Source organism: Capsicum annuum, chromosome 6 (genome assembly GCF_002878395.1).
Source record: "Capsicum annuum cultivar UCD-10X-F1 chromosome 6, UCD10Xv1.1, whole genome shotgun sequence".
In the NCBI taxonomy this organism is placed as follows: domain Eukaryota; kingdom Viridiplantae; phylum Streptophyta; class Magnoliopsida; order Solanales; family Solanaceae; genus Capsicum; species Capsicum annuum.
The window spans coordinates 192422164-192436265 of NC_061116.1; the positions used below are offsets into that span (position 1 = coordinate 192422164).

Genomic DNA, 14102 nt, shown 5'->3' on the forward strand with positions numbered 1-14102 from the left:
ATGTACCTTTTTGAGTCTCTGAATATCCCATTAGTACATCATACCTTGTTTTAGATTTCATTTTATCATGCTGCATGATGTGTTTAGCATAACATAGACAATCTATTACTCTTAGATGATTTAAGGAAGGTATTTTGTGATATAACTTCTGATAAGGTGGCATGTTGATGACAAGAGAGTATAATCTATTAATCAGAATGCTTGCACATAATAAGAAAGAGAAACAGTCTCGCGTTAGTGGTTAATGAGATGGGTGCTCTTTATAAGAATTCGACAATCCTCCTTCCTTTGAGCTAATTTTTGGATTGTGAGTTAGGTCCAAGACCTTATTTTACATGGTGTTAGAGCAAACAAGATCTGCATAGCTTCCGCGGCCATATTTTGAAATCCCGAATTTCATTTCTCATTTCTCTTGTGAATTATTTTTGTGGAAACTAATCTCATCTCTACAGTTGTTGATTCATTTTTCTGAATTTGTTCTAGATTATGATTTTAGTTTTGTTACTTATCAATTGTGTGATTTTTGTCCTACCAAAAAAGATTAAAAAATTTAAGAATTGAAGATCATTACTCATACAACTTCTAAAAATGGAATCTCCAAACACTTTTGGGGTTACTCTTGCAATTACAAGCACTACTACTCAAGCATTAGATCATAACCACCCATTGTATCTTCACTCGACTGATGTAAGTGGTATATCCTTAATTTCTCTATAATTTTCTGGTTCGGAAAATTACTCATTATGAAGAAAGTACATGAGGATATTGCCTTGTTAGGAAGAGATAAATTGGGGTTTGTAGATGTTTACTTGATTTCTTTTTCTCTGTTTGCCTTAATAATTATTTCATTGTTTAGCAAGCTAATCAGTAGTTTCAAATAATCACTCTGCAATCTTTATCCACCTCATGCCAAAAATATTACTCCATTCGTTCCAAATTATCCATCCCAAATTTCCTAATTTGATTTCTCATTTTACTTGTCATTTTTCATTAATTAAGAAGATACAATTTTTTTTTCATGTTTTACCCTTGACATTAATTACTTTTTCTTCAAATTAAAATATAAACATCATTTAATAGGGGCACTATGGTAAACTAGCCATGTTATTAATTATTTTTCTTAATTAATGTGCCATCTCAATTTAGAACGGGTAATTTGGGACGAAGGGTGTAAATCTGATGCTATTTGTCAGGTCAAAATAATAAAAGATATTTCTAACATGGTGTGATATTCGTTTTTTTTTTAGTTAAAAAATTACTTATTTTTTCCTTAAGGACCTCACATCAAATATCACTACATCTTATATGTAGATCCTTTTCTTTTTTTATTATCAATGAAGAACTTTATTGACGTGTCCTATAATCTCCCCATTAAACTTTGTTTCACATACCCCATAGTTATTAATATATCTTTAAATATTCTTTTTAAAGAATGTACCATATCCTAGTAAGTTATTCATATTAAATTAGAGAGTATTATTTTTTATTCGAATTATACATATAAGATTTTTTTTTAAAAATATATCTATGATGATTCTTTTTAACTTAGCAATTCCTAAATCATAAATTTAATTTTGGCAAGGTGTTGCGTTTGAGTATGTCTAAAATAAAAAGATATGAATGAATATTGGTGAGATATTACCGATTTTTGGAGAAAAGATAGAGAGTATCCTTTGTTCTCTTTGATTTGTTACTAATTTTCTAGTTGAATTTTTATTGTTACTTGTCATTTTTGACATATCAAAAAAAAAAAACTTCTTCTTTTTATGCTATTTTACTCTTAACATTAATTATTTTTCTTCAAATTAATTTTAAGATATAATATAAACATAGGAATACTATAATAAAATAATTATATTATTAATTATTATATTTAATAAATATGACAATTAAAAATGAATGAAGGGAGTATTATTGAGTATTGAATAAGTCAAAAACTAAAGCTACGCTATTTAATAGAGACAATTACGGAAAACGCCAATGAATGAAAATAATTAAAATCTGGGAAAGTAGTTGCAAGTTGCAACCTAGTATATTTTTAAGGAAAGTCGTAATAACACATCCATTGGCACTTTTGGAAATAATCCTAATTATAAAGGCCTATAAATATTTCTGTCTTTCCATCCATCTTTACTCATGGAGGCATTTGATTAGAATTTTTTTTACTTTTTCAGAATTAAACTTCGAAAAATATATTTAATCATAAAAATATAAAAATAATTATTTTTATTTTTTTCAATTTTTTTTTAAAATTTTCAAAATAATACATGATATTTCACTTTTTTCACTTCAAATTACTCGCAAAAACGACTCTAATTTATTTCATTACGAAACACAACTTCAATTTTCAAACATCCTTTTTTCACATCGAAAACAAAAACTACTCGTTTTTCTATTTCATAATGAAGCATGGACAAACGCCTACTCAGTATGTTAAAATAATTGTTCAACTTTATTCATTATTAAATATTAGGGATATTCGTTCAATATTTAAATGACTTGTAGTTAATAAAGGTGTTATAGTAAAATTATCTTTTTATTTATTATTTCTAAAAAAAAAGTATCAAGTAAAATGAACAAGTAAAGATGGAAGGAAGGAGTGTTTTCTCGCGTTCATTATACTAAACTTATTCTTCGCTTTTATTTATCTATTTTAGCATATTAAGAGAAAAATAATATTTTTTTCTTATTTACCTTACAGTAACTATTAATTCCCTAAAATTATTTTTCAAGTTTTTTGAGCGCTAATAGTTATGGACATTATAATAAAGTATACACTTCATTTAGCATTTTCTTTCAAAAAAATAAATAAATTCATTATGAATAAGTAAAAATGAAGGACTAAAGTATTTTCTAGGCAAATTTTGACTACAAAAATAAATTCTTTATGCAAAGTTTGCTTAGAGAAATTCTTTTTTAGTAGTTATTTTGACTCCGCCACTTAAAAGAAAGTATTACTCAAAATATGTAAATTAATTATTGAATACTTATTATACACATAAAAAGATAATTTGGCGAAATAATTATGTTGAATGAATGGTGTGTGCCTCCTAACTCCATTATCAAGAATAATACTATTTGAATGTTGATAAGATTAAGATATTGTCTAACAAGTAGTGGTAACAAGCTAGTTTTCTTCTTTTGTTTGAACAATTCTTACTTAAAGCATCTCATGATATTGCATATACTAATTAACTAAAATACTATTTGATCAATATTTCAACCTGCACCCTCCGAAGGTTGATTATTTTTACTTGTAGTAGTAATATGCAAGATTAGTACACAAAAAGAGGGAATACAAAACAAGAATATTTTGTTGCCTAAAAGATGTAGCTAGCTAGTTGAGTGAGTGACAAAATAATGGTTCAAATTGGGAACACCCTAGCTAGCTAGCTACACCGGCCTCATCAATGCTAATTAAGCTGCAATATCAACAACTTTATATCTTCATATATATTAATTCATTCTTCTCATCTCTCACATCTCCCTTTCTTCTCACCAAAATACTTTGTAACTATGAGGGTAACAACACCTTTGATTTGCTTCTCTTTTTTAGCTTCAATTGTCTTTCTCACTAATATGGTCCAGTGCGGAAGATCCAACCTTACAATTGAGTTATATATACATATGTAAATGCAGTAGTACTGAAAGAACTCTTTTTCGTTTTATGTGATGGAACTGATCTTTTTTTGTAGACTATTCATGGAGACTTGTATGATAATATCTACAAACAACCGACTCTTCTCGAACCAAAACTGGGGACGGAAAGAAATAAGGTATAAATTTTATTGTAGGAGTTTTTTCAATGAATGAATTAAAACATTGGGATACATATATCTTCTTTTTTTATTTACTTGTGAAGTCTTCTTACAAATGTTAAGAGGGATGGCTCATCAACTTTGCATATATTTAATTTCTTCTTTTAGTTAGAACTGTACATAACTTGATATTATTATATGATATGATTTTGAATTAACATTTATGGCGAATGGATTTTCATTTTGTTTACTACAATATACAAAACAGAGGACCATCGCGAAGGAGCTGGAAAGACAAAGATTGAAAGCTATGCAATCAAAAAAGGCACACAAATCAGGTGTTTTCATGATAGAGGAATTTTGGTTGAACAAGGAAGGATGTCCATTTGGAACTGTGCCTATACGCAAAATAGCAAAGAAACAACTCCAAAGTGCTGGAGATGCCTCCTCGAGCTTGGCTTATGAATACTTTGGATATAAATGGATTGATGTAATCTTCGTTCACAAATATATTTCCTCTAGTTGATGTTATCATATATACATATATATCTAGAGTTACGCATTTTGATTTGGTTTCGTCATAACGAGTTTAAGACTCAACAGTGCTAAGTTAATTGGCAGTTATAATATAGAGTGCTTAATAATTTTGGTTTGTTTTCTATTTTACTGCTTGGTACTTTTTATTTATTGTAATTTATTTTTGAGCCCGGCAGACCAAATGAGACTGAGCTCGTAAAAGATTGGGGTAAACCGATATTTTAGATTAAATCCATTTTGACGGCTCTAATTATATAACCTTTATGGACCTTTACTCTCTAGTATTGGGTACTTAGTTTTTTTCCTCTTAGTCATTGTGTTAAAACTTAATAGGACATAATTTCATCTATACGTGCCTCAGCTTCTTAATTAATAAAATGAGAGAGAAATAATGTCCTTAATAAAACATAGGTTGCTCGTGTTGACACTTATTTAAGGATTTACAAATTAGCTTAGCTAATTAAAGTACAAATTTATATGAAATTTTGTAGATTCAAAATGCTTAGATTATTGAAAGGTGACAAAAATTATTGTACTTATAGTTTGCAGGAATTTTTATAAAAGCGTCTCCACCGATAGACATATTTTTTGGGGTCTCAGCTTTTCTTTGTTTATACAATCCTCAAGTAAGTGGAACTGGCTCATACAGTGCTTCAACCATTTTTCTCCAAAACGGGAATGAACAAATCTTCGAGCAAATACAAGTGGGATAGATTGTAAGTTTCAAATCTTGTAATTTCTTTCTTTTTTTTTTTTAAAAAAAAAAAACTAATAGTCCATTATATTATTTTTCTCCAACATTTGTATCACTGAATTTGAGTTAGAGAAATTATATCACTCAATCATCCATAGCAATTTTTAAATACTTTTCTTGAAGTTGATTGCTCAATTAGTCGCCTAATTTGAGGTAATATATTGGCTATAAAGTCATCTATCTTCTTATATTATTGATCTTTCAAAAATTATTAACTTTAACTAATTAGCTTTAATGGTCATCTTCATCAAATTTTGTATATTTTTTTTTGAAAATAGACTTTGATAGCCAATTATACAAAGTTGTAGTCCACTCTAGTTTCCTGCCCGTATTGCATCTTTTACGTTATTATTTCTTTGGATTCACTACCTAATACTTCCTCATTTTCTATTTGTGGAATATTTCTTATCAACAATTTGTTTCAAGAAAAGTAGAACATTTCAGTAGTTGAGAATAATTTAACTTTATACTTTTCTTTTTATTCTAATTATGAGAAGCTTTTATAAGCAAGATATTATGTCATCATTACGATAACAAATATTTCAAAATTCTAACATAAATTTCGTATCAACTCATCAAACAATGTCACATGAATTGACATATAAGGACAGAAATAAATTAGTTTAGAAAGAATCTACTTGAAAATACAATATTCACTTATCCCACAAGTTTGGTGTAGGCATTTCAGTCATCCATTGATCCCACATATAAGGAAAGATATCCTATTTTTTTTCGCCAAAAGATATAACAATTGAACATTTTTCCCCAGGTGCATCCAAGGTTGTACGGTGACACCCGAACTCGATTGTTTACCACGTGGACAGTAAGTATATTTTTAAATAAACTAATTAATTTTGGAAAACAAAATAATCAACAAATACTTGAATAGGTGGATGGGTATCAAAAAACAGGATGTTACAACACTCAGTGTCCAGGATTTATTCTATTGAGCCGAGTAATACCTATAGATCATGCTTTTCCAAGGACCTCCGACATAGAAACTAATTACAAAGAGGAAGTGCTTCTCAGGTAGTATATATTATTTTTCATGTACTCAAGCACTTTTGCACTTCTATTTATGTAAATATTTAATCGACGTTTCATATATTCTACATTTGATTTGGTACATGCGCTTACATCAAGCTAACAATATCGTTATTATGAATTTTGTTAGACGGAATATGTTGATTATCATCTTGTAATGCCGGTAATGAACGAGGAGATAGGAATGTGGCCCTATGAAGTGTTCAACAGATTGAGCGCAAATGCAGCGAACTTGGTGCAATACGGAGGAAAAGTGTACACACCGGCAGGCGAAGATATTAGCCTTCCTATGGGAAATGGTCAATTTAGAGGAGGGCAACGTTACCTAACTAGTTATATGCGCAAAGTATTATATGAAATACAAGTAGATGGCCACAAAGAACAAGTTCCACCAGATGACTCTAAGGTTGGATCTAAACTCTAAAGAGTTAAGGTGTTACTACGAAGGAAATCATTATAATGAGAATGATGGATGTTGGGACTATTCTTTTATATTTTGGGGTAGAGGTGGTAAAGATCAAGGGAATGGTTGTATATATTTGAAAATGGAAAAGGTACCCTACTATATATGTACCTTGACTTTAATTTGAAGGTTTAAACATGAATGCTAACCGTCTTTGAACCTAAAATTTGTTAGAAAACTTGTTTTTTTTTTTTTTAATTCTTCTAACGCCTCGTTATATTTTCGAATGTACTGATAGTATATGTTAGATCAAAAGTCATCTTTACTTAGCTTTCGGATACGAGTAGAATAACTTTGCCTTCTGCTTAACTTTTGAATTAATATTATTACCGTTAATTAAAAGAAAAGTTTCAATTTCTCCCTTGATATTGACGGGTAAATATGAATTTTCAAATCAATATATTTTGACATGTAGTGTCTATTCGGCGTTCCATTAATAATAAGGATATTAGATGATTTGCTAATGACAACTGTCACAAATGAACTAAAAATCGTATTGTGGACAAAGTTACTTATAAATTACAAACAATTAAAGACAAATTTCAACTTGTTTAACCAGAGCTCTAAGGAGTTGGAGATGGATAAAATAAGGATTATGCAATTGTAATTGCCTGTACAGTTGTCCTTTTCGGACTTTGATGTGGTAGTGGTGATAGAGGGGAGGGAAACAGTGCTAGTGGAAGAAGAATTGAAGAAGAGGGTGTAAAATCAATTGGATGCTTGTGGCATATCATGTGGTGTAAATTTAAGATTTAAAAAAAAAGAATGTATCTATGACAATTCTTTTTAACTTACCAAATCCTAAATCCTAAATTTAATTTAGGTTAGGTGTTGCGTTTGAGTATGTCCAAAATGAAAAGACATAAATGAATATTGGTGAGATATTATCGATTTTTGAATTCAAAAACAAAGAGAGAATATAATCGGGTATTGAATAAGTCAAAAACTAAGATTACACTATTTAATGTAGACAATTAAGGCACACCCTAAAGAATGAAAATAATTAAAATCTGAGTAAGTAGTTGCAACCTCCCACATTTTTAAGGAAAGTTCTAACAGTATATCCTTCTGCTACTTTTGGAAATAATCCTAATTATGAAGGCCTATAAATATTTCATCTTTCGGTCCATCTTTATTCATTAGGAGGCATTTGACTAGATTTTTTTATTTTTTTTTAGAATTTGACTCCAAAAAATATATTTGATAAAAAAAAGACGAAAAATTTATTCTCACTTTTCTCACACACACAAAAAAAAAATTCTCCAAAATAGTAGATGATGTTTTCACCCTTTTCACTCCAAATTAATCACAAAAAAACATTAATTTATTTCATGGCTAAATATAATTTCAATTCTCAAACATCATTTTTTACTTTGAAAGTAAAAACTACTTTTTTTCTATTTCGCAATGAAACATGGACAAAATGCCTACTCAGTATATTGAAATAATTGTTCAACTTTACTTACTATTAAACATTAGGGATATTTTTTCAATATTTAAATGACTTGTAGGGTGATATAGTAAAATTATTTTTTCATTTATTATTTTTCAAGGGACGTATCAAGTAAAAAATAAATAAATAAAGATGGAAGGAAGGAGTGCTTTCTCGTTTATCATACTATTATTTGTCTATTTAAGCATATTAAGAGAAAAGTAATGTTTTTTCTTATTTACCTTAACATTAATTCCTAATTCCCTAAAAAATATTTTTTAAGATTTTTGAAGTGCTAATAGTTACGGACATTACACTAAAGTATACACTTCATGTATCATTTTCTTTTAAAAAATATAAAATATGTTGTGGACAAGTAAAAATGATGAGCAAAAATATTCTCTATGCAGATTTTGACTACAAAAATAAATTCTTTATACAAAGTTTGCTTAGAGAAATCCTTTTAGTACACATATTTTGATTTCGCGACTTAAAGAAAACATTGCTCAGAATATGTAACATAATTATTGAATACTTATTATACACATAAAAAGCTAATTTGGCGAAATAATTAAGTTGAATGAATGTCATGTGCCTCCTAACTCCATTATTAAGAATAATATTTGAATGTTGATAAGATTAGGATATTGTCTAACAAGTAGCGGTAACAAGTTGTTTTCTGCTTTTGTTTGTAAGTCTTACTTAAAGCATCTCATGATATTATATTGCATATACTAATTAACTTAATTAAGATGCTTTTCATCAACAAAATCCATTATAAGAGTAACTATCACTACTAAAACAGTCGGAAATCCATCTCAAAAGAAGTTGGAAAACATCAATTTTCTGACATCGATTTTTTTTTTAAAAAATATTTTTCTTTAATCAAATTGATCTTTGAAGATTAACTTTTTTAATGGACAGAAATAGTGAAAATCCAAATCGATCTTCAAAAGTTGGTTTTTCCAAAAGATAAAAAAGTGACCTCTAAAAAGGAAGTTTAAAATGGAGGTCGTGTTTTCCACTAAAAAGTATAAATTTTCGAAAAAAAAGAAGAAAGTATTAAATCAATAAGCATCATGATTCAATGGAGAAAATATATTTTACCACGCAATAAAAATGAGGTTTTTCAAACCGACCTCTTGAATCTTTATTTTGGAAAAAAATTAAAAAAGATACTATTTGATCAATATTTCAACCAACCTCCGAAGGTTGATTATTTTTACTTGTAGTAACTAAATAATTGTTCAAATTGGAAACAACCTAGCTAGCTAGCCATCGGCCTCATCAATGCTAAGCTGCAATATATATCAACATCTTTAATACTCTCTCTCCGTCTCATTTTACCCGTCCTAAATTTCTTCAATCTGGTATCCCATTTTACTTATCCTTTTTTACTAATCAAGACAAAACAATTTTTTTTCTTCATATTTTACCCTTTGCATTAATTACTTTTTCTTTAAATTAAAATGTAAACATCATTTAATATGAGTACTATGGTAAACTAGCCATGTTATTTATTATTTTTCTTAATAGCCTGCCATCCCAATTTGAGACGAGTAAAATGAGACGGAGGGAGTATCTTCGTATTAATTCATTATTTTCAGCTCTTCATCACCCTTTCTTAATTCTCAGCAAAAAATTACTTTTCAATGGCTGTAACTATGAGGGTAACAACACCTTTAATTTGCTTCGCTCTTTTAGCTTCAATTGTCTTTCTCTCTAAAATATGGTCCAATGTGGAAGATCCAACCTTACAATTGAGGTATATGTATATGTAAATGCAGTATTACTGAAGTCTGAAAGAACGGTTTTTCGTTTTATGTGATGGAATTGATCTTTTTTGTAAACTATTCATGGAGACTTGTACGATTGTGTAAATATCTATAAACAACTGACACTTTTGGATCCGAAACTGGGGACAACAAGAATTAAGGTATAAGTTTTGTTATATTGGATCTTTTCAGAAGAAAGAATCTAAACTTTGGATATCTTCTTTTTTTTCACTTGTGATGTCTATTGAAAATGTTACTTCAGTTTTTCTAGCTAGGGTAAGAGGGATGGCTCATCAACTTTGTCATATAATTTAATATCTTCTTTTAGTTTGAATTGTACATACCTTGTTATGGCTGTATGATTTGGCAATTTAATTTTCATTTTGTTTACTACGATATGCAAAATAGAGGATCATTTCGAAGGAACTGGAAAGACAGATTGAAAGCTGTGCAACCAAAAAAGGTGCCCAAGTCAGGTGGTTTCATGGCAGAGGAATATGGGTCGAACAAGGAAGAATGTTCAATTGGAACTGTGCCTATACGCAAAGCGACAACGAAACAACTCCCAAGTGCTAGATATGCCTCCTCAAGCTTGGCTCATGTATACTTCGGATATAAATGGATTGATGTAATCTTTCTCGAGTTGATGTTATCATATATACATATATCTATGTAAATATCTAGAGTTATGCATTTTGATTTGGCTTTAATTTGTCACTAGGAGTACTTTAAGACTCAACAGTACTAATATAAGTTAATTGGACTTTCTGCTAATAAGATGTTCTGGATTTTTTTCTGCTTAGTACCGAGTTATATATAATATAGACTATTGCTGAATAATTGTTTTTTTCTGCTTAATAGGACATATATACATAATGGAATGCTCTATATGCCTCACCTTCGAGGCAGAGACACAGACTACATACACTCTACCCCAAATCCCACTTTGTAGGAATATACATACATGTAGTTTTCTTTTTTTGTTTATACATTTCTTACTTAAAGCATCCCATGATTCAAATACTAATTAACTTAAAACTAAGATGAGAAAATTGAAGAAAAAGTGTCTTTTAAGTCTTTAATGAAGGATTGGTGACAGTGACCAACTTAAAGGGCCAAACATCATTAGGAAACTTGATTAAGTTAATTGGACTTGATTAATATTTTCAAAACTTTCTAATCTTTTCAAAAATACAAATCAACCCAACCCACACCCCTATTCAATCAAACCAACTAGTCTCTCTCCTCTCTCTCCCGACAACTTCTCTCAACTCTCTCACAATCAACAGTTTTGCAAATTTCTCCTTTCAATCCTTGACAACTTCAACCTCCGACGACAAATAGTTGGGCTTCAGTTCCTTTCGACTTCAACCTTCAATCGATGTGACAACCTTGCTTTCTGGCCACAACAGCTTCGAATTCTTCAACCTTCAATCGACGTGACAGCCTTGCTCTCCGGCCACAACAACTTCAAATTCTTCATCTTTCCTTTTCTTCTTTCACAGGTAAAAATTTATGGCCTTTTTAGTTTTGAAGAAAACGAGGAACTTGAGCCAACTTTTCTTATAATATTGGTTAATAATTTCAATATTTGTTGCTTTAATTTGAAATGCGGTCTGAATAAAACCCTAATTTCTGGTATTTCTTCTCTTCTCTTTTCGAAGTAACTTATGATTTTTTGTTGATTGTTGCATTTTTTGAAGTTTGATTTTTGTTGTTTGTGTTTATACAAACAAAATAATGATTTTGGTTGATTTATTCTGTTCTTGTTCTTGGTAAAAATGATGATATTGCTATTTTTCTATTGAACAAAATCGTGCTACTCTTTTTTATTTTCTTCAACAGATTATCCATCCGGTGCAACATATTAACCATCTGCTACAACAGATTTATCATATGATGCAACAGATCAACCATCTGATGCAACAGAGGAACCATCAGATTAAAATTCTGATGCAACAAATTTAGCATATGATGCACCAGTTTAACTATCTGATGCAATAGATTAACCATATGTTGCAACAGATTAACCATCGGATAAAAAAATCTGATGCAATAGATTAACCATCTGATGCAACGGAGAAACCATCGGATTAATGATCTGATGCAATAGATGAACCTCTTGTTGGATAAAATCCTATCAACTCTTTCAATAAGATATGTCTAAGACTTGATTTTTTCAACTGATCATTCATCTGCCGTGATAGACGACCATTTTGTTGAAAGAAATCTAAATAATATTTACAGTTGATAGCTGTTCCAACATATCACTCATATGTTGCACAGATGTATGACTTATTGCACAGACCATTTATCTTTCTCAATAGGTGTGTGATATATTTTGTATTTTCGCAATAGATTACTCAGTCGATGCTGCAGGTTAGTTAACTGTTCTAACAGATTACTCATATATTGCAATTGATGTGTGATTTGTTCACAGACCATTCTTCTTTCTCAACAGATGAGTTATATGTTATGTATTATCGCAATAGATTACTCAGCCATTGCTACATGTTATTTAACTGTTCCAACATATCACTCATATGTTGCAAGAGATGATGTTGCAACAGATGTATGCTTTGCTGCACAAACCATTTATTTTTCTCAACAGATGAGTGATATATTTTGTATTGTTGTAATAAATTACTCATTCGTTGCAATAAGTTATTTAACTATTTCAACAGATCACTCATATATTACAATAATATGTGATTTGTTGCACAGACCATTCATCTGTCTTAAAAGATGAGTCATATATTTTGTATTATTACAGCAGATTACACATTCGATGCAACAAGTTGGTTATATGATGTAACAAAGATACTACCTGGTGCAACAGATCGATGATCTGTTGGAACTATTATTTTAATATTTTGCTTGTTTGATTTACTATTATCCTTTTTAAATGATGCATTAATCAGCTATAATATTTTTTTTATGTTCCTATTAATTTTAGATAACATAGTTTCCAAAAGAATAGAAATCGAATCAAGTCCAAGTAAAGGAACAAGTGAAGCAGCTAGGCTATATCCACCACTCTATGATCTTGCTTTACAAGCGTTACCTCAATCAGGAGCAGAATATGATGAATACGGGGAGGAGGAATGTTTCAAAAGAGATGATCCAAATGCTAATAGCCCTTCCACCAAAGAGTTGGTTAAAACCTTCAACATTGATTGTTATCCTGTGAGAATACAGTGAGATGGTGCCACAGATTTAACGGGTAATTTTGTGGTTAAGTTAGCCATGAGAAAATCTTTCAACGCCTTCAGAAAAATACTTCGAGAACAAAAATTGGATGCTTATTTCAGGAAAAACTGCTTTGAGAAATATCTTGATATGTCGGAGGACAACAATGCTCGTTTTCAAATGAAAATAGTATATGGACTTCTCAAGTGTAGGTTTACGTATGAAAACAAAGATAAGATGGATGAGGTATGGATAAATTACTGTGACATGCTTGTTTGTTTTGGTTGGATAGAGTTTGCCATAGTTACTAGACTAAAATGTTATCCTCTTTCTCAAGTTATACCTATTCTAACCTAAAAAAGTACCCCACACACCCATAAAAGGCAAAGACAAGCCATGTGATCGTGATGACCTGGTGTTCATTGTTGGTCCAAGCTTCAAAAATAAAAATTTGATAGAAGCATTAAAAGGTAAAGGACTTTCAAAGAAGCACAAGCAGTCATTGTGCTTCGTGTCACACCCCCTTTTTTAGATACTCCAAAAAATGTATATTTTAAAGTTCGCAAGGGTTTTATTATTTAAGTGACAAGAAATGAAATTTTTATTTCGGAAAAGGATTTTTTACATTTTTTATTCAGAGTCGCCACTTGGCATAATCCAGTGTTCCAAGTCACCTTTGGAAAATCCTTTTCGAAACCATTTGACTCTTAAACTGGTTTTGCGAACAGAGATTTCGGCTAAGGAATTCTGTTGACCAAGGGGAAGGTGTTAGGCATCCCTCGATCCCGTGGTTCAACCACGGTCGCTCGGTAGAGTGTATCGACTATTTTTGGCATTATGAACTGTATAAACCACACAAAATAATGCAAACTAATCAAACAATAAACAAAACAAAGCAGTCCAAAAACGTAAAATCCAGTCCAATTATACAGTCCGAGAAAAGTAAAAAATACGAAAATATAAATCCTAGTCTAAACTAAATCTAGACTAAGCTCCAATGCCTTACCCGACGCCGCGGGCCTTCATCACGATCATTTTCCGCCAACATGATACGTCGGGGCATTACCCAGTGAATAAATACAAGCGATCTCGGGGCATTCCCCGGCTAAATAAATAGATCTGAATTAAACACGATAAACTATAAAGAAAC

The 14102-nt window shown here is 30.4% G+C and overlaps 2 protein-coding genes across 6 annotated transcripts; both read left to right on the top strand.

Annotated features, from left to right (window-relative positions):
- Window positions 1–3198: 3198 nt before the first annotated feature.
- LOC107872777 lies at window positions 3199–6722 on the top strand. 4 transcript variants are annotated; one of them, XR_001674971.2, is made up of 7 exons: window positions 3256–3522; window positions 3696–3776; window positions 4027–4248; window positions 4838–5011; window positions 5819–5872; window positions 5939–6078; window positions 6224–6722. XR_001674971.2 is itself a non-coding variant. In XM_016719378.2 (3 exons), exons 1-3 carry the CDS (start codon window positions 3517–3519, stop codon window positions 4282–4284), a joined length of 345 nt encoding a protein of 114 aa, XP_016574864.1. In that variant the 5' UTR covers window positions 3199–3516; the 3' UTR covers window positions 4285–4402. The 4 variants fall into 4 exon arrangements, 1 of the variants encoding a protein (XP_016574864.1); XR_001674972.2 differs by having other exon boundaries at window positions 5961–6078; XR_001674970.2 differs by having other exon boundaries at window positions 3255–3522; window positions 5819–6078.
- A 2358-nt stretch (window positions 6723–9080) lies between these two features.
- LOC107874829 lies at window positions 9081–10565 on the top strand. Of its 2 annotated transcripts, none has more exons than XR_001675609.2 (2): window positions 9081–9924; window positions 10172–10565. XR_001675609.2 is itself a non-coding variant. In XM_016721550.2 (2 exons), the coding sequence occupies exons 1-2, from the start codon at window positions 9641–9643 to the stop codon at window positions 10437–10439; spliced, it is 381 nt and encodes a 126-aa protein (XP_016577036.1). In that variant the 5' UTR covers window positions 9562–9640; the 3' UTR covers window positions 10440–10556. The 2 variants fall into 2 exon arrangements, 1 of the variants encoding a protein (XP_016577036.1); XM_016721550.2 differs by having other exon boundaries at window positions 9562–9753; window positions 10172–10556.
- Window positions 10566–14102: the final 3537 nt, after the last annotated feature.